This window comes from Diadema antillarum, unplaced genomic scaffold (genome assembly GCF_040938485.1).
Source record: "Diadema antillarum isolate AM-2024a unplaced genomic scaffold, OU_Dant_1.0 scf00000141, whole genome shotgun sequence".
NCBI lineage: Eukaryota > Metazoa > Echinodermata > Echinoidea > Diadematoida > Diadematidae > Diadema > Diadema antillarum.
Genome location: NW_027271030.1, coordinates 4,500,251 through 4,521,284, shown reverse-complemented (window position 1 = coordinate 4,521,284; position 21,034 = coordinate 4,500,251). Strand labels below are relative to the sequence as shown.

The window sequence follows — 21,034 nt, the reverse complement described above, 5'->3', positions numbered from 1 at the left end:
GCAATGAGCGACCACTATAGACAGCAGACCATTATGGACAGGTTCTCCCACATTTTGTCGGTATCACATACTTGTAGATATTTGTTTATAAGTATATGCATTTAAAATGACGTGCAGTAACTGATCACATTTTTGCACACAGGCGTGCATACGGAAGATAAGCAAGATTTTTATGAGCGCATTACTATGCCTAAATGGTGGAAGAATGCAAAAGTGGCTATCATTTTAATCATTTGCCGTGCAGAAAAAGAAACTGAAATATCAACTCGGCTGCAGCGCTATATGAATCTGTGGCCGCTAATTAAGGCAGGTTTGACTGTACTTTACATTTGTTTCACATACAATCTTATCTTGATGACCATTCTTGATAACAGCTTTGACAGAACTTTGGTATCAGTCAGGAGATATTAGGATCTTTTAGATTGTGTGGACACGACAGCGGTCAGGCCGCCCAAAAGTGCGAGCCAACCATTCCCCGCAACTCCCGTCGACGCCAGAGTAAAACAATTTTAGATTTCAGCTGACAGTGAGTACAACTTGACAGATGTGGTGACGTCATAATCTTCATGCTAAATACATGCTGCCCACGCTGCCCGTCCTCAATCTGGGAGGAGGTGAAATCCTTCGAAGACACGTTCTTGATTTTAGCGCTGGACGTGCCAGAAAATCTGGAGCATGTGCTATATCATGAAATGATGTCATCATGTCGCATTTCACATCCTGGGTGTGAAATCTAAAAGTCCCTATTGCAAGAATGCACTAAGGTTCTTCCTCACCCCATTCTGTCTACACAAGAGGACGAGCAAGTCCCAGAGGAGGGCGGCTGACTCCCTGTCTGTCATTGTCGTACTCTTTCTGCACTCTGTGGCTTGGGCAGCAGCGAAATGCAAGACATCATTCTTGTGAGTTTCACCCCTGGAATGGTAACAGAGAAGAACACTATCAAGACAGACACATCACAAGGAACAATTAAAGGGGATGGCTGGTAACTGATCAGTGGGAATCAGTGGGAATACTGGGGAATGATTGTTCCAATCCTTGTGGGATTCATGTAAGAGTACATTATATATCTATTGCTGTGTGAAAATTATTTGCTTCAGAATGGTCTCATATTCAAGTAATGTGCAGTTTAATGCTTCAAGGTTAGCATGCCTGTACAGTGACGGGGCGATTATTAACATTGAACGGCACATTACTTGAATATGAGACCATTCTGAAGCAAATAATTTTCACACAACAATAGCAATGTACTCTCAAATGAATCCCACAAGGATTGGAACAATCATCCCCCAGCATTCCCAATGATTCCCACTAATCAGTTACTAGCCATCCTCTTTAATTAATGGTATAGTCTGTAACCTGCTACGGAGGGGGCAAAAAAGATCTGGATGTTTCATTGAAAACATATTCATAAGTAAGTTTGAAATTGTGTAAATCAACTTGATCATAAAAATAATACATGATACTAAATGACTTACTTTATCAAAGGACCTGGATATTTCTTGTAGTCCTGGATCTCGACACATTCTTGAATCATGGTCTGCAAGGCAAAAGTGAAAAAATAAATGAGTCTACGAACTGCAACAAATGAAAGATGTCGACTACAATGTTCATGGTAGACAGATCCTTTACTGCAGTAAACCATTATGTGCACATCATGCGTACTCCAGAACTACCAAGTCTCACGCATTCTGCGTGAGACTCAAGCATTTAGGGGCCGTCTCACGATCTCACGCATGACACCCATTTTTCTCACGCATCGGGCGAAGTCTGCAACTTGGGCCTATAATAATGAGCATAGCTCAAAGGATTTCCCTTTTGTCTGTCAAAATAAGCAAAAATAGACGCTTACTTGTAACTGTTAAGTATGCACCTGATTGCACCATTAAAAGCTAAAAATTGAAACAGCTCCCTACCCTGGGAGGGGGGAAAAACCCCATTCCACACCCACGCTCGCGCACACATTTGCGCGCCGAGATGCCGAGTCATGAAAATCTCACTCATAAAAAGTTTTTGAACTTGGCATCCCTGGTACTCTTATAGGTAAACTTTTTTTTTTCCTGAAACTACTTATCACCCAAATACTGTATATGCCGAATATTTCGCGTGATTATCATTTTCGCGAAATTTAACGAGTCGTGTGCTTTTTGCGAATTTAAAAATGTGTGAAAATATTAATTCTGATCCTGACATGAATGTGACATGCACACATACCACACTTCTCCGTTCAGTACTACACTCCACAATTGCCAATTTAACCACCTGTGAAATTGTTAGGAAATCCAGATTTGCAAAAAATCAGACTTGCTAAATACATGGCTTATACAGTAATGCTGATTTCATAGTAAAGACGTGTAAATTGCAAATAAAGTGTACTTAACCTCGAAGAGAGGATCAAGACGGATACTAGTGATCTTTTTTTCAAAGCAAAATACCCCCCCCCCCAAAAAAAAAAAAAAAAAAAGAGCTAACACTTCCATGCACAGACTGACCTCTACACTGTGGACCTCCACGATGGCTGGCATTCCATCGGCTGGGACATTTGGCAGAACCTTGATGAGCTGTCCTCCTGGACTGAAGCGGGCGATGACGTGGGGCAGGCTGTGCTTCACTGGGGTCAACCGCGCAGGTGGGGTAGGCTCAACTACAGGGGATGAGGGCAGCATTTTGGTTATTTAATATCAGGAAAAAAATGAGTTTATATAGCCACAGGGGCAATTGTGATTTGTTCATAACTTTCCCAAGATGCACCTCACGATGCGTTATTTAATGCAAGACATCAACTATTGTACAGCAACTTAAACTGTGTGCATGAAATAAAGTTTTGATGAGAACAAAATTCTAGTACATTTTTTTTTGTTCTTTAAGTAACAAAACTCATGATGCAGCTTACGCACTATGGCCTTATCATCGCTGAATACAGTAGAGAAAATTTATTGTGAAATGACAGAGCACCAAATCACAGAAATATGGTATTTGGAACTTGAAGCGTTTTACACCCACCTGACACGGGTTCCTCTTGTTGCTGCCAGCTGTAGTCCTGGTCGTAGTAGCTGCCGTCGTATGCTGCCATCCCCGATGAGTTGCCGCTGTGGTCGTAGCCGTAGCCCCGCCTCCCCTGCTGGTCATAGTAGTCGTAGCCGGAGTAGATGCCACTTTGGTTGGCTCCGTAGCGCTCTGGCGTGTCCCCGCCCTGGTGATGGAATTCTGATGCGAAATCGCTGCTTGGGGTAGAAAGATTGAAAGGTTGCCATGTGATTATTTTGAGAAGGGAAAGGGAAGGAAATAATAAGAACAAAGCAATAAACATTCTTGCACTGCATATGCTTTGAAAGAAATATATCTATGAATATTCCTTGTATACGCATAACTTGAAAAACAGCATACGCAATAACAGGTATTTTCTGGTGTAAATCAAAAGCTGACTGATAACATTCATGAAACGTAGACTTCAATTCTTGGTAAGAGATTACTGTAAAACACAATATTTTCGTGGCATGAAATTTTCACGAATTGGAGCCGACGGCCTTTTTTTGTGACATGAAATTTTCGTGAGTTGCCTCTAACATTCAATGCGTATAATGTAGACAAGGATATTCATGTGTATTTTAATTTCGCGAATCTTAGCTCTTGTGAAATTTGCGAAATTTAAAACACACGCGAACATTCCTCAAACAGTCCTCATACAGTTCTCAAAAACTACTTCTATAAGCCCCCTGAAGTACTCTTTTTGCTTAGATCTGAGGAGACATTCTAAAACCTGTTTGAAATATTTTTTCTCTCGAGTCATGAGGAGAGACTAGCTTCACTGCCTACCTCTGTGACTGGCCACCATCCTTCTCGTCCTGCCTGGATGTCTCTGCCGCGGTGGACTGGTCCTGGGAATACTGCTGTGACACGCCCCTGCTTTTTGCGTACTCGTAATACTTCTGAGAATGAAAAGTCACATGTAATGATGGGTGTGAATTCTACATTGAAGTGCATCTGCGAAGCTACACATGACAGGTTATTACTCCCAAATCATAAATATGTTAGGCAAAGCTCAGCATGTTTGAACAATAGTACAAAGATAATGGAAGCATTTTCGAATCATTTGGTCTATTCAGTTTATCAGATCTTTCATATCATATATTTCATACACAACTACGTATAATGATAGCGAGGAGTTATTTTAGCAATGCCTTACATGATGCTAAAAGTGCAGCCAGAAATTATCATAGTCAGAGATAAAAATGTAACCTTTTGAAATACCAACTATTTACATAGCCATGAATACTCACCTCCCGATTGTCCCAGTAATAGCCAGCATACTTCTTGCCGTAGTAGTAGTCATAGTAACGTCTGTCATAGGGGCGACCATACTCATCCACACCTGTAGAAAAAAGGCCACACAATAAATATATCACAGAAGCTTTCTCGGGATGAATCTATAACATACTGAGAGAATGCAGATGGATATCCGAAAGGAAGTGATCCTAATTAAAGGTGGGATCCACCTTTGATTAGGATTACTCTGTTTTACTTTGTATTTGGATATTTCAGTCATTCCAAAACCAAATTTCATGAAGTAAAATTTGAATTCCTCATAGAATTGTATGCTCTTAAACCTTTCATACATACAGGGGTTTCTAAGTATCTCACAATATATTAAAAGCTAAATTCTCATCTCAACTTACACTATACCATCCCTTTAAGGTGAACTTTGATGTAAGAATCCTAGAAGACGCATGTAAACATGTAAATGATGACAGCTCCATCCTCAGTAAACCATGGGTACCTACCCCCGTAATGTCTTGGATCGCGCCTGCTGCGGGGATACCTGGAGTCAGAGTCGTAATCATAGCCCCACCCTTGCCTGGAGCTGGGTCTCTCCATACCCTGCCTGGACTGAGGTCTGGACTGCGGCCTGGACTGAGACTGGGTTTGGTCCCACTGCTGGGTGCCCGCCCTGTGGGGGGTCCTCTGCTGCTGAGGTGGCCTGCCGTAGCCCTGCTGCTGCCCGTGCGATGGGCCCTGGTAGTAGGGGTCCTGCCTGGAGTAAGGGTGCTGTCGGCCGTAGGGGCTGGCCGGGTACCCGTAGCCATATCCTCGGTACCCATGGCCATAGGGACTGCCTTGGTAGTAGCCTGGAGGGTACTGGGAACGCTCATGAGGGTACCAGTGACCTCCCTGCAGGAACATGGAGCATGATTTTATACATCGTCATTACTTGCACATATCTCCAACTTTCCGAGTATTTCACATCAATGTGACAGGGCATGTCACAAGTACTCGTTAATCTGAAAATCCATTTTACCAGTAATTCTCACATTATGTTTCAGTCACTGCCTGGACAGACTTCATCAAAACAGGGAACATTAAGTGGTTTAACAAACTGATAAGCTCTTTGCATTGAATACAGATAACAATTACCTGGCAAATGTTGAGCACACACCATACGACTGTACTGCTTTCATATCTTCTCCCACTAGCAATGCTTCTGCATCCTTCATTCTTTTGTTGATCCATTACATCCCATTTTTACAGGATTATATAATGAATATTCTGACACAATTACACCAAGTCAAACCTCATCAAGAAAATATCAATTGTCTCCTCCATTACATTTACAAAATAAAGAGCATTGGGCACCCTGTATTTCTATTACCTTTCACTGCATTTATGTAACTACTGGAAGTGAATTCTAAATGTGACACACTATGAACATTTTCAACTTTTTTGGGGGGTCTTGTTTTGCTTCAACGGACTAAAATGGAAATGAGTACTCATTAACATTTGTTGAGATATCAACATATGAGAGAAAATGCTCTCATCTGTGCAATTACGGACAAGCAAAGTTTACTGTAATTGACCCATGCAAAAAATTGGTCTGGCAAAAGTTTTCTTATCTACAATTCATGTGACTGTAAGTTAGAACCATCCTGTACCTCAGAAGGGTAGGAGCCGTAACCTTGGTGAGGTCCCTCTGGTCCACCCTGCCCTGGTCCAACACCCTGCTGCTGCTGATATGGCTGATGAGGTTGTTGCTGAAGTTGTTGCTGAGGTGGTTGTTGTGACTGTTGTGGTTGTTGATGTGGTTGTTGATGTTGCTGGGGCTGTTGCTGAGATTGCTGTGAGGGTACAGCACCAGAAGTCGATACCACGGCCGTGTTTTGTGCCGTGGTTGCCTGGTTGCTCGTGGGTTGTACAGGGGGTTGCTGCTGGACAGATGTAGCACCTGCAACTTGTTGTTGTGGCTGTACACCTGTACTAGCTTGTAGTGAGCCTTGAGAGGTGGAGGGAATTGCTACATTTTGATTATGGTAATGAGCACCAGAGGTGACAGGAGCCTGGTATGGCTGAGGTTGGCCAGGTTGTGTGGCAACCTGACTAGTCACTTGCTGAGATTGGGGAGCTATGACCGGATGGGGGTTGCCCGCAAGATTAGGGACTGCTGCTTGTGAGGGCTGCTGTGCTGCCCCCTGCAAGGTGCCTTCAGGGGGATGATTGGGTGCAGTGGTGTGAGGCACTGTCTGGCTAATGTTCAGCTGAGAAACATTCTGAGACAACTGGCTAACAGCTGGGTTTGCTGGCGTCACAGGGTTTGTGAGATGACTGCTGGTAGTTGGAGAAGCTTTGGAGGTAGGGTCACTGCCTCCTGTAAGCAATGGCGCAACAACTGCTGGAAGGGGTGGAACGCTGACTGATGCAACACTGGCTGCTAACTGTCCTGGGGTAGAACTTGATATTGACGGAGTGGACAGAGAAGCTGAGGGGACCATTGGCGTAAAGTTTGATGATATGTTCAAGGCAGCCGGGGCAAGAAGAATGTTCCCTGGAAGGGGTGGGACTTCGGCCTTCCAGAGGGGTGGGGAAGGGTTGACGGACATATCCCGGTGGCTATGGTGACCTCTTACCTGCCTGAAAGCACTGACATGTGAACCTGATGAGACAGAGTCTGAGCGAGACTTGGACTCTTCGGCTTGTGCTTTTTCTCCAGAGATGTCAGGCAGCTGTACTGGTGGTGGTGCTGTCACTATTGACTGGCCTTGAGGGATCACTGATGATGGACCGGAGGACATTGCTTCTGCTTGATTTTGAGGCATATGCAATTGCTGCTCATCAGAACGAGTTGATGGTGTAGTCCCTGAGGATTCTTCAGGATGATGGGGAGTTTGGACATTATCGTGTGCTGGATGTGGTGGTGAACTCAATGGTGGAGCTCCTAAAGCTGTTTCAGTTTTCTGTCCACTGAACTCCTGGTCATGAGTTTCAGAGACAGGAGTTGGTATACTTGTGGCAGACAGCTGCTCATCAGTTCTTTGTGGAAGCTCATTATTTAAATCGGACACAGGAGTCTGAGACTGGGGGGACAGGACTAGGTTCGGTTGACTAGGGCTCACCTGTGAGCCCAGATGACTGGACACTGGCTGTGGTCCCGAAAATGGCACTGAAAGCAGCTGATGAACCAATTGCTCAGATGAAGCAGAATCTGAATTTTCACGATCAGTTTTACTGGTCTCAATTGCACTTTTCACCTCCACATTGCCCTCCACACTGGACCCATTCAATGAATCTGCAGGTGGTGCCAGGTCCTGGATTCCTTTAACATTGTCAGGAGTGTTCCTATACTCAGGGTCTGGACCTAGATCCTTACTGATTTCTGCAGCTGCTGCACCTGAATCTACACCCTGAAATTGGGAGGGGTTAATCACATCTCCAGGAAATGAGGGGACATTCTGATTGCCTTGATGAAAAGTAAAGGGATCATCTGTTCTGCCATTAAGATTGACATCCTGGACAAGTCCATGGTTGGTGCTTCCACCACCTCCTGGCTGCACAAACTCACTGGAAGAAATGGGAGGAGAGCTGATGGTAGCAGAGTGTGTTCCAGGACTCACACTATTGTCCATAGGTCTCTGATCATATCCCTGGAAAGCAGGATTAGGAATATTGGTATCAGGACTAGTTCTTTCGCTAGCATTTTCACTCTGTGAAACACTCTCCTTGCCACTGGACTCCACAATATCGGATTCATCATCATGGTAGAACGCACCAAAGCCTGAGCAACTGGAGGCATCCTCCTGATCCTGATCCACAATCCTTGAGGATTGTGGTGGAGGACCACTTTGGATATCCTGCTGGTTGACACCTGCAAAATCACCACTTGTCGCTACACCATTATCAAACTCAGGCTGCATTACTTGTTGGGCGGCTTGCCCCTCCCAATTAGGATGACCATCTACATTGTGCTGGTTCTGCCAGGCTGTACCTTGCTCGTTATTCCCTGGTTCAGCTGGGTAACCATAGCCACCATCAAAAGGTGCACCATATCCAGGCCATGTTTGTTGGTAGGGCGTGTTGACTTCCATATTCTGTTGAGGGTGTTGCTGTGCTTGTTGATGTTCCATGTCATGATTCTGGTTGTACTGCTGATTGTAGCCATACTGTTGCTGTGGCTGTTGCTGCTGCTGTTGTTGCTGCTGAAAACTGTCCTGTTGCTGAAGATTGGGGTAAGGGTTGAAAATTTCAGGTTGCTGGCTCTGCGCTGACTTTTGGAAGTCTAGAGGATTGTAGAACTGGGGAACCTGCTGTGGTTGTTGCTGATGTTGTGGGAATCCCCCTTGAGAGGATTGTTGCTCTCCAGGGTAGAAACCCCACTGGTTTGTGGGGGCTGGGTTATGGTCAAAGAAATTTGCTCCATCTCCTTCTGCTGATCCTACCACAAAGAGAAAGAGATAAAGAGAGATGCTTGGTACACGGTTGATTCCCTTAAACTGTCAATCACACACTCCATGTATGTGATACAAGCAAGAAAACACTCCATTGTTGTAGTTGCAGAAGTTTTGTATTTGTAGTGTTAGTATGTCAGGGATATATAAATAGTAAGACAAATTGGACATTTCAGCACTTTGAAAGAGTTAGAAACCTTTTTTATTCTATTCAGAATAACTAGTACACAAGCGATCAATAGCATCACTCCTGCCCATAAAACACACAAAGTACTCAATGACTTCCATATCAAGCTATTACAAGAAATTTGTGACTTAGAAGCCACATCAATAAAAATGCTCCATCAATAAGCTCTTGATCAAAATATCAACACACATTGGGAATACCAACACTGGTAGAGCTTATATAATTTGAGTTTTTCACGATACATCTGCACATATTTCTCATACATACATGATGCAAGTGTTACTTCTATTTTCAATCATTTAAAACCTTCACACAGATTTCCACTGATATTCTATCTGAACATTTACATCTTTCCCACCTTCAAGCTCACTACAACATAACCAAAACAATGCTTCAACAACTAGTCTTGAATACAAATAACTCTTAAACTTAAAATTGACATAGCTTTCTCTTCAGTATCACCAAAGCAGAGTATGTTACCAAACTCTTGAGTCATCATTTCAACTGTACAAGCATATACAACTAGCAGATATCCATAGTTTATTAAAACTTGAGCTGAAGAAATATGCTTTCAGTACATACCATTGCTGAAGTATGCAGAGGTTCCACTTGTGTTTCCAGTTCCTTCATTTCCTGACATGGTCTGCTTTACAGTCTTGTTTCAGGAATCTCTAAATACTAAGCAGCAAAAGACAAAAATAAAAAGAACATAATGGCATGCACTGTATGAATTCAGAAAGTCATACATGTGTGTCACAATTCAAAATAGCTGATTGGTCACATTTCAATCCACTTTTTTAAAGGCATTGGGAAGTCTGCATATATGCATTCGACATTATGACAAGCTCTCTTTTGTGTTATTCCTGAGTGGTAATATTAATTCAATCACTCATGTCCCCCTAGATTACATATTATGTAACAATGCTGAAAATCCAATCCAGTTTCTCAGGGAACACAATTAACAAGAAGGCTGAAGGCCAAAGTTTCTCGCAAGGCACAATCCTGATACGTACGCTGAGATAAATGGTAAAAAGACAATATGACCAACTTTCACATGCTAGAAGTACATGTAGGACAATATCAAATCATCTGTCCATCTTCTCCCCCCCCCCCTCAAGATTTTTAATTACACATCATGACCATGAACACTGCACACAAATTACAAGTAAACATGTGCAAGTTAAACATGGTAATGTTGAGCCAAGAAAACTGCAACAGTGGCAAGTAATAATTATGTAGTATCTATCATTTCAGAAAATGCCAGTGGAGTGGCCGTCAAAAATTTGTGCAAGTGCAGTATGATCAATCAAACAGAAGAGCAAATAAGAGTTAAGAGTCAACCATGCATGGACTGTGGCTATGGGTGTAAAAAATAAACATACGTGTCTCTGTACATGTATATTGTAAATCAGTCATGCATGCTTTTTACTTTGCAATATTCACATGATATCAGACAAAATTTGGAAAACATTCTAAATCACCAATTTACAACACATTTAATCGAATATCATCAAAACTGCCCTTATCTGATACCAGGTACAGTAGAAGTGTTATGTGTGATATTATTTTATTATGATCATAATTTCATGCTTTTGCTTCATTACAGACATTAATGAAATCTGTGTTTGATTGAGGAATGATTTCCCAGAATGCTTTGATGAAAAAAAACACACTTGCTTACAGGGTTGGCAAACATCAAATCAAGGTTGTCCATGAAGCAATCATAGAGATATTTGGGTGCTATTTATATCTGGAAAGGCATTTAGTCATAGTAGTACCCAATTACGACAGATTTCATATTCATGAATTCATGAAGAGATATGGCCTCTTTGGGTAATTCATTTCAGGGAGACTTGTTAGCTCTGATTCCAATTAGAACTAATATTTCAAGAGATGCAATCATTAGTACTAGTAGTAGCTTGATATGTTCTTATGATTTAAAGTCTACATGACGATGTGACTGTGTACCAGTATCATGTATACAACTGTACGTGTGACTCTTATAAAAGCCATTGAATTGAACACAGGGAGAGATGCAGAGATGTGTGGTAATGTAAAACTCTGCACTGTGCTCTACTAAATCAAAGTGAACAGCATACAACGTAGAATTACATGCATTAGTTGTATCACATACACATTGTACACTTGTATTATACTTTTCTTTTCTTTCTTTCTTTTTTAAGCCAAACCTAACACTGGCCTTCACATTTCCCTTTACAATTAAAAAGCCTGACATGCCTTTATAGTGCACCATCCAAAATGTGCTTCCTGTTTGATTTCTGTGCATTTACTATTTATTCATTGGTAGCAGCTGGAATATCATGTGTGAGTTTCACACCAGGTGTTGCAGGTTTGGTTACAGCCCAGCTTATATCACAGGATTTTGTGAGGACATCAACGAGGACACAGCATACTTTGTCACACAGACAAAAAGGATACATACACACTGTATTTAGTTACAAACATGATGTCTGGTAATAGCAAACAGTTTATCATATAATCTACAAAATTTTGTAGATGTTATCAATCTCCACCACTCAGCATTCACTAGCAAATTTAGTTTCAGAGCAAGTTAAAATACAAATTGATATTACGAAACAAATACGGATACAATAACTGAAATTGAAATTGGATTAAAAGGAGTTCATATGTGAATGATTTAAGACACACAGCATGCTATATGATGACAGATCTCATCATAACATTTGTGATTAAAAAAATCTTACATTAATTAAATCTATAGATTCCTCCGACTGGACATTTACATTGCAAAGGTATATTAACTTTCGGAGGAAATTTGATATTCTCTCTTCTGAGTGAAAAGCCTTGTAGAGTTCTGACATTTATTTGCACTAATGATCTTGATATTATTCAGATAATGTTTGATTTGTATACAAAGTGAAAGTGTTTCCATTCTTAGATTACCAGAAACCTAGCCTTCACATACAATGTACCATCATAACATTGAGTCATCTATTTAAATTGCATGTACAGCCATACAAATACATCCACCAAAGTCATGCATTTAATTTGCCTATGCTGTACAGTAGCCCCAATCTTTCCATTGCTGGACTAGTAAAGTTAATTTCTCTATCTAAATGACTCAGAGTCAAGTTCTCTTAAAGGAACAAGTTCATGTGTGATGAAAACAACTTTTCAATTTCTTGGGCAGGTGTGGAGTGGGGGAAGTATTGCCACAGATCGGATACTGCTAATCAAGTTACTGAACTGTGGATGCCATGACCAATCTACATTGTACATTACACATGCCTTCTTTCAGTCATATCATCAGAGAGTACAAATTGTACTTTTTAAACATCAAATGAAAGCCCAAATCTATGACTGCGCATTGTATTGTTCACCAAAACACTAATATCAGTTCATGATTTTCTCAAATGTCTTGGATAGACTAGAACGTATGCTTTTTGGGCAGAATCCCGGGGAAAATGATGTCCATGCCCAAAATGGACAAAAAGTATTACAAAAATGCCTCCACAACAACTTTAAAAATGGCTGTCCTTGGGCGGTAGAACAAAGACAAAACCTTAAATATACTCAGAAAACTGTTGCTCAATAAAAGCCCCATGACTATTGTACAGTCGGTGCCAGATACCATCTTTGAAACAAATTCTTCCCAGACCAGGATGGGACACCATGTATGACACACAATTTGCAGGGTTTGAATTTTGCAAATTTAACAACACGCAAAAATATCAACGCTGATCCCGACATGCAACATGCACAAATACATGTATAGGCATTGTACGTGTACAATGTGTACATTTCTCTGTTCAATACTGTGCGAGTGCCCTGATCGTGGACACGACACCTAGGCTCTAAATGTGGTAGACACAATTACATTATGTACCATCCTTCATCTTCCACAAGCGCTATAAACTGCATGCACGGCAATGGTGAAAGATTATCTATATTGAGAAAAAACAGGAAAAGGGAGGAGGACATGATTGAAATGATACTAAAAAATTGTAAAGTGGGAAAAAATGAAATAAAAGATTTACAAAATATAGAGTAAACTTAAAATAAAACAGAAATGAAAGACAGAAAGAAGAGAAACTTGGATTATAAAGGAAAGCAAGGGAGAGATGGATATGTTTGAAGGGAAAAGTGGAAAGCAAAGAAGCATTAAAGATTGAAAACAAAAAAGCACTAAGTAGTATGATAGAATGGAGAATGAGAGATGAATCAAAATTGGATGAAAGCAAAGATAAATAGGAAGGAAAGTAAGAATTACACTGTTTGAAAAGGAAATAAAGAAAAGTATACATTGGAACAAAACATAAGAAAAAAATATTGAAAAGAAAACAAACGTCGATGGAAGGAAATAACCCATGACGGAAACAAAGAACAATTAGTCTATAGATGCAGAAAGTAAGATCAAATAGGAAATTGCAAAAATTAGATACGAGGAAACTCGCAAAAAATGATTAATAAGACGAAAAGGGAAAGTTAGGAATACCTGAAGATGAAAGAAGAAAAGACAGAAAAGAGAGAGAAAGATATAAGGAGCTGCACACACGCGCTCAACCGCTTTGCATAGAAGCTACAACCGCTACCGCAAGACTTGTCTGAGGAAAAGGGAAAAACAAATTTTAGCTTTTCACAGACAACACAGAAAAAGCTGCTGTGATTGCTGTACATTGAGATCAAAGGATCGACTCATACTGCATGCGCTGAATGTAGTCATAATGTACCGATTGCTTGTGTATCTAAAGAGCAGCATTTCAAGCGTTCACGATATTCCATCACTTGTACCATAGTTAAAACTGAACTTCTATTCGACTTTGGAGACTCGGATGCAATTATTTTAGGTGTGTCTACTAAACTAGGGTGAGTTTGGGAATGTTTCTAAATCATTTTGATGAGGAGGTGTGAAAGTACACAAGCACCAGGTTTTTCACTAGTACTAGACCTAGTAGACATCATGTCTAGACTCTACTATCTAGTAACAAGTTATTTGTAGTAGATGGTCTAGAGAAGAGTAAGATTACTTCTCCAGATGCAGTAAATTTACCAGGGTATTTATAGTACACTTGGTTATCTGGTTGTACACAACTGTAGTGTCACTAATGTTAAGTCAGCTGTCTCTGCATATCATGCATTTCATTACAATTTAATTTTACGTCATGCATATGCCTAGACAGAAAGATCCGTCTGTCCGGAGGACTCTTTTATATTTTTGCCATTAATGCTGTCCTCAGTAGACAGACGGAAGGTATCAGTACCCATTGCTGTGTGGATGTTCTTAACCACTGTCTCTATGGAAAATTGGGTGAGGTACCTCACCCTTCTCGATTGCGTCTAATTCACGGCCCTAGGTCGGCAAATTTAAGCTTGTATGGTGAAATTATGTTTTAAGAATACATTACACTCACCAGATTAATGAATAATCCAACATTTTAGTAGAATTTTCAACGTAAAACACAGCCTGTCGTGTCGTAACATTCAAACTGCAGAAACATACACTATGAATCTCTTAGCCAATCACATGCGAGGTACTGTAGTTTCTACGTGTCTGTTTTACTAAAACACGTAACTCGCATGTGATTGGCTTACAGATTCAAAATGGCGACTTACTGCTCGTAAACGGCGATGTTGCAATATCGATAAAATTTCCGCGTCATAACTGAGCTTATGTGAGTATTTCGATTGCACAATATGAGAAATTTATCCCAAATATTGCTGCATAAATGTGTCATGTCATATTAAACTTGTTTGAATGTAAAAAAGCTGTCTGAAATTTGGTTTATCGTAACGTTTGATCTGTGCGCGACTGCTCCACACAGGAGCTGCAATCATTGACTTTGGTCTGTAATACAGAGGGGATCCGTGAAGCCAGACGCAGTCTCCGCGGAACATTCCCCGACGGACAGATACAGACCGATCTTTCGGTCAAGCATATGCCATGCATGGCATGGTAAAAACGAATGTGGAAACATCTCCCACAGAAATAGAATTGGAAGCTGTCCTCTGTAGAAACCATATCTCACTCTCCATGTCTCACGGAAGGTACATAATCATGTACGTAATCCGATGCAACGCCATTGGCTCGTGCCTCAAGTCAAGGCCTCGAGAAGCAAGGAAACGTATCAAAACTTGCATGTATTATTAAATTGCAAGGAGAGTACACGACCAACATTGGCATTGATTAACCCATTTATCACCGTTTGGAGCCATCTATTTATATAACTACTAACTGTTAGGCCTACTAACAGTTACACTTACACAAGAAGGCAAGCTAACGTTTCAAGACTAGTATAAAATAGACTGGAGTCTTTTCATGTCCGACGTCCGTCCTGCCTCCGCTACAATATACGTTCACTTACACCATCCATGCAGTACCCATGCACCATTTAAAGAGTCTACCACGACTTGACTCCGATCCGGAATGATGTTACAGATGGATCGTAAAGCTCCCTGTTTATCGTAATCATCCCAAAATTACTACTTCCTAATCATAACATCATGGTAACAGATTATCAAGCAATGCATACATTCTGATTATATGAAATAAGATTAAAAAGAAAATCTGTATATTGAGGTAGAAATTTACTTACCAAACGTTTATCCGTAGACTTATAAGCTACGTGTCTTTCACTGACGACGGCTTTGCGTGCGTAAAGGGTGTTACGGACGAGAGTACTATGGATCTCACTTGTTCAAATAATTTCGATGTTGTATTTTTTGTTTAAACAGAAAAAATTAGGTAATTGGTTAATAAATTCAAAAAAATTGCAAATAATTTATTTTTTTAATATAATGACTTGTCAAAAAATTGTCCATTATGTATAATAAATCTGATAAAACTTTGTTGAATTATTACTTACTATTGCGTTCCATAACTTCCTAGGCTTTTATTTCTTTTGTTTTTCTGCTTCTGTGCGTGCAGCGCATAGAGCACTGAAGCAAACAGGTTCTAATAATGATGTACGTCTTGGGATGTGCGGGCGGCGAGCGGGCGCGGAGATCGCACCCTCATACATCACCGGTGATTGGATCTCGCTGCGCTGCAATGCCATTCGTATGCCAAGTACGGCCGGTTGGTACTACAGTACACATGTGACAGGATCAAAATAGGATCTTGCTTAGCACTATCAGCGTGCCTGCGCCTCGCTGGTGACGGTACGGTGAGCAGGCGCCCTGCCGGACTTTCCCCGGTGCTGTAGCACACCAGTACCGTATCTCAGGTTTGTGTCGTTTGCGATGCGTGGAATGAGAGCGGCGACCTGTCCATTTACCTAAGCTAAAGCGTGTCTTGACGTTCGAATTCTTCAACAGGGGTAAATGTGCGGCTAACCTTACATCATTATGGACCAACTGAGAAACATTTTCCAGCTATGGACAAGAACCAGCCTGATGACGACCAGTCTTGGAAGGTCGGCAGTGTTAGCAAAAGCTGTGAACGGCCATAGATCTAACTCTCTGGTACGTACGTAGACAAAGTTCTTCTTCTTCTTCCAGGTAGAGTGCAGCTTCAAGTTTTGAAGATTATCGCACTGTGAAATGCGTGTGAGTGTGTGGACCCTCACACACGTCTACGTCAGGATAGCTTTCGTGCAAGTGCGTATATATACAACGTGTAAGTAAAAATTTGTGTCCTCTGGAGACAAAACTATTTCTTCTTCCCACTCAAGACAAGCCGAAAGGCGTCGAGAGAAGAAGAAGAAGCTGGGTCCTCTTGGAGGCTGTTCCAGTCCTTACAGGTCCTTGGGAAGAAGGAAGAAGCGTACTCCTGATTGCTACATTGGATCGTCTGCAGTCGAGAGCCGTGTCCTCTAGTGGCTGATGTCCGTTCGCTGAGGTAGGACTGCCAAGCGATGTCAACAAGGTTGAAGCGGATGCGATACAACATAGCCAGGCGGCTGTGAAGGCGTCTGTCCCGTAAGGAATGCCACTGCAGGTTGTTAAGCATGGCTGTCACACTGGATGTTTGGTTGAAGTCACCTGTCACATAGCGGGCACACCTTCGCTGGACCATCTCGATCTTGTTGATGTTCCGCTGAGTGTGTGGGTCCCATGCTGTTGCAGCATATTCCACCACTGGTCGGACATATGTGAAGTAAGTGGCCTGCTTGATGTGACGGTTACAGTGTTTGAAGTTACGACGTAAGAAGCCAGTAACAGAGTTAGCCTTCTTCACTGTGGTATCAACGTGAGAGTTGAAGTTAAGCTTGCAGTCAATGTGGAGGCCGAGGTATTTTGCGGAACTCACCACTTCGAGATCATGCCCATGGATGTTATACTGGCCAGTAACTTGCTTCCTCTTGTTGGTCACGCGAAGGATCTGGCATTTAGAAGGGTGAAATTCCATCTTCCATTTGCTCTCCCATTCCTGTAGCCGGTCTAAGTCTTCCTGAAGATTGGTACAATCTTGGGCTGACCTAATGCGCCTGTAGAGCAGGCAGTCATCAGCGAAAAGGCGTGTTGTCGAGTGCTCAACGCTGTCTGGTAGATCGTTGATGTAGATCAAGAAAAGGAGTGGGCCTAGGGCACTGCCCTGCGGTACTCCAGATGTAACCTTGATCTCCTGACTGATCTGGCCCTCAAGTACGACTTGTTGGGTGCGGTCGCTCAGGAAGCTTTTGACCCATCTGAGAGTAGTGCCGCGTATGCCATAGTAGTCTGCTTTGAGTAGAAGTCGCCGGTGAGAGACTTTGTCGAATGCTTTCGCAAAGTCTAACAGTATGCAATCTATCTGTTCCTTGTCGTTGAGCCCTTTTGCAAGGTCATTGATGGTGAGGATGAGCTGGGTTTCACAGGATCTTCGCTTTCTGAAGCCGTGTTGTGCGTCTGACAAGATGTTGTGTTCAATGAGGTGATGGATGACAGCACAATGCACCACATGCTCGCATAATTTGGACAGGATTGCAGTGAGTGAGATTGGCCGATAGTTCGCCGGGTTGGACTTGCATCCCTTTTTGTGGATTGGTACAACAAAAGCTTTCTTCCAATGAGATGGAATGCTGCCCTGGACGAGGGAGGCCTGGAAAAGCAAGGTGATGACAGGTGAGATCTGGTAAGTCGTCTCCTTGAGTAGTCGAGCAGAAATGCCGTCTGGTCCGGTGGCTTTGTGTGGCTTCAGTCTTTTCATCAGCTTTTCTACTCCAACTTGGCTAATCGATATGTCAGCCATGGTTGGGTAAGGACTTGGTCCCAGGTCTGGCAGGGTGTTGTCGTTGTCAGGTGTGAAGACTGAGGAAAACTGCCTGTTCAGGATCTGAGCTTTCTGCTTTGGGTCACAATGCAGTATAATGCCTTCCTTCAGTGGTGCTACTCCCAAGTGGTCACACCGCATGGTCTTGACAAGCTCTCCCAAGCGCTTGTTGCAGCCTGCGTCATTGCTGACAAGGTCTGCAATGTATTTGTTGTAGGCCTGTCTACAGACTTTCTGGGCTTTCTTCTTCAAGATGTTGTAGCGGTGCCACGAAGATGTCGCCTTAGCCTTCTTGTATGCTCTGGCCTTCCTTCGGCATATGCGCTTGGTAGCGGTGTTGAACCAGCACTGATTGAGTCTTGTTGACGACATCTTTTTAGGAACGTTGTCTGTGAGGATCTTTTCCAAGCCTTGTTGGATCTCATTTAGGAGCGTTTCCACTGGGGTTGATGTATTATGAGACTCCATGAACTGGTCTGCCCATGCCTCGGCATCACTATGAAGTGCTTCAAGGTTGGCTTTGTTCCACAGAAAAATCTCTCTCCGTGTTGGCTTATTCCTGTGGGCCCTGGTTGTCATGTCCATGAATATCACATCGTGATCACTCAGACCGGGCATGGGTTCACATTGCCTGACTAGTGTTGGACGATTTGTGATGATGACATCCAGTGTATTTTCCCCTCTGGTAGGGAAGTTGACAATCTGCTCAACTCCAATGTCTCCCAAGGTCTGCAGGTATGATTCACTTAGTGAGTGTCGATACTGGTGAGATGTGATCTCTTCTGTCTCCCAGTTGATGTCGGGTAAGTTCATGTCACCTCCAATCCAGACTGCTGCACCAGGGTTGGATGTGCACAAGTCTCGGATGAACTGGTTCATGCTGTCCAAGTACTGTTGGTCAGTGTTCGGAGGACGGTATACAGCTCCAAATATGACGCTGTTGTTGTTCGTGGGTCCGTTTACCACCTTAGCTGCAACGGCTTCCGCATCAGTAGTGATGTCTACCTGGTGACCATTAAGGCTTGTTGAGATTGCTAGCAAGACCCCTCCATATCCGCCAATTCGGTCTTTGCGGTACACATTGTAACCAGGAGGAAAGACTTCCCCGACACTGATGCTTGGTTTGAGCCAAGTTAATAGCTTTTCAATCACGATGTCGTGTAAGTTGCAGATGGGTTCTTGTAACTATACACAGCCTGTCCATGTCGCTGCACGGCGTCTGGTTGTGCTAACGTTACAGTTCTTGCAACTTTCTTTGACTTTATACTAGTCTACTTCATTCTTCTTTTTATGCCTCCGCCACGAAGTGGCCGGAGGCATTATGTTTTCGGGTCGTCCGTCCGTCCGTCCGTCCGTCCCGTTTTGTTTTTGTCGATATCTCAAGAACCGTGTGGTGGTTTTACATCAAACTTGGTATGAGGGTATATCCTTGGGGGATAATACTTTGTGTGGATTTTAGGGTCACAGGGTCAAAGGTCAAAGGTCACAGGTTATTTTGTGAAAAAAAATTGAAATTTCATGTTTTTCTCCATATCTCGCAAATGGTTCAAGGTATCTTCATGGAACTTAGTATATATGCTTGTACCGATGGGCAGTGATTATCTAGGGAAGTTGGGGGTCATGGGTCAAAGGTCAGGGGGGTCAAAGGTCAAGGTCAACTCCTCAAAATATCACTACTTTCCTTATATTTATGCAATGAATGAAGGTTTGTTTTTTTTTTTACTTGATGTGTACATGTATTACCCAATATATATTCTGTGGGAAGTGTCTTGCCAAAAGGTCAAAGGTCAAAAGGTCAAAGGTCAAGTGAAAGTGCTGAATTGCACTTTTTCCTCCATATCTCAAAAGTAACTCAAGGTATCATAATGAAACTTACATATTTATGCATGTTCAACCTAACAGTGATTCTCTTTGGAACTGTGAGGTCAAAGGTCAAAGGCCAGGTTTAGATAATGCTATTTTCCCATTTGATACTGAATTTTACTTTTTCTCAATACCTTGAAAAATTACTCAATGCATAAACTTATAAAAGGGTCAAAAATCAAGTAAAAATCATCAGTTCCCCAAATACCTGCACTCTGACATTTTAATCATTCATCCAATTGAACCTAGTTCTAGGAAAGTGAACATTCAGCACATTTGTGTCAAACCTGTCATTTTAATATTTTGCCAATTGTTTGAAACTGTCATCACACATTGTCAAGACATTGTACTATAGACCTTTTAGGAGAACCATGCATTATGGCGGAGGCATATCAGTCGCCGTAGCGATATATCTAGTTTCATTCATCGTATTTACAACACTCATTTTCTCAGCTAGCTCTGGACTCTATTGTTAGTAATTTTAGTACTAGGTAGCACTGCTGAGTGGGAAAATTACTCAAATCACTCGGTAGCGTATATTTTCAGTTTCATCTGCAGTTTTAGCCTTGAAGCACTTTTTAAATTTTAGTAGTGTTTGTGGTCCAAACTGTACCCATTCTCTGTTAAACAGTAAATCTTGTTCGAGCAGCCAAAGAATGAGGTAATTTGTACTGTTAATTTATACGTGTTACTGTTATATTATAGATCCTGTGCTGACTGACTAGCTGACTGAACTCTTGCATGTGATGTATTTTTAGGTTTAATTAATCCACTGAGCTGAGCTAGACTATAAATTCTCGTTATCACCGATGACATAAAAACCTCCTGTGCACGCTAAAGAGCTCTGTCACAGGTGCACTGTGGGATTCCTCGGTCCCTTGTTCGCGTCCGGTTGTCTCACGCGAGTCGCAGTTCCCATACGATTCAATGGAGTTCTTTGTTTGCTTTTCCGTTGTTACTAATGATAATGTTAGCCCTTTTTTTCTTGGCTATAATTCAGCTTAAAAGAGTCGAAAGTGTCTAAGCTTTACTGATTTTCAGTCACTAGAGTCATGGTTCACTATTGCAAGGCTTCAATGTGCTAGTCGCATGATGGAAAGC

General features: G+C 42.0%; 1 protein-coding gene across 1 annotated transcript in view; it reads right to left on the bottom strand.

The window, feature by feature from the left end:
• LOC139721369 (uncharacterized) overlaps positions 1–15,508 on the bottom strand; it is a 39,337-nt gene extending 23,829 nt beyond the window's left edge. Inside the window, exons 1-10 of the mRNA XM_071632686.1 lie at positions 15,474–15,508; positions 9,481–9,576; positions 5,928–8,698; positions 4,782–5,169; positions 4,281–4,372; positions 3,817–3,929; positions 3,004–3,221; positions 2,493–2,644; positions 1,479–1,540; positions 777–915 (exon numbers count right to left, since the gene is read on the bottom strand). Of these exons, the coding sequence (XP_071488787.1) occupies positions 777–915; positions 1,479–1,540; positions 2,493–2,644; positions 3,004–3,221; positions 3,817–3,929; positions 4,281–4,372; positions 4,782–5,169; positions 5,928–8,698; positions 9,481–9,538 (3,993 nt within the window). The 5' untranslated portion in view covers positions 9,539–9,576; positions 15,474–15,508. The remainder of the gene's footprint in view (positions 1–776; positions 916–1,478; positions 1,541–2,492; positions 2,645–3,003; positions 3,222–3,816; positions 3,930–4,280; positions 4,373–4,781; positions 5,170–5,927; positions 8,699–9,480; positions 9,577–15,473) is intronic.
• Positions 15,509–21,034: the final 5,526 nt, after the last annotated feature.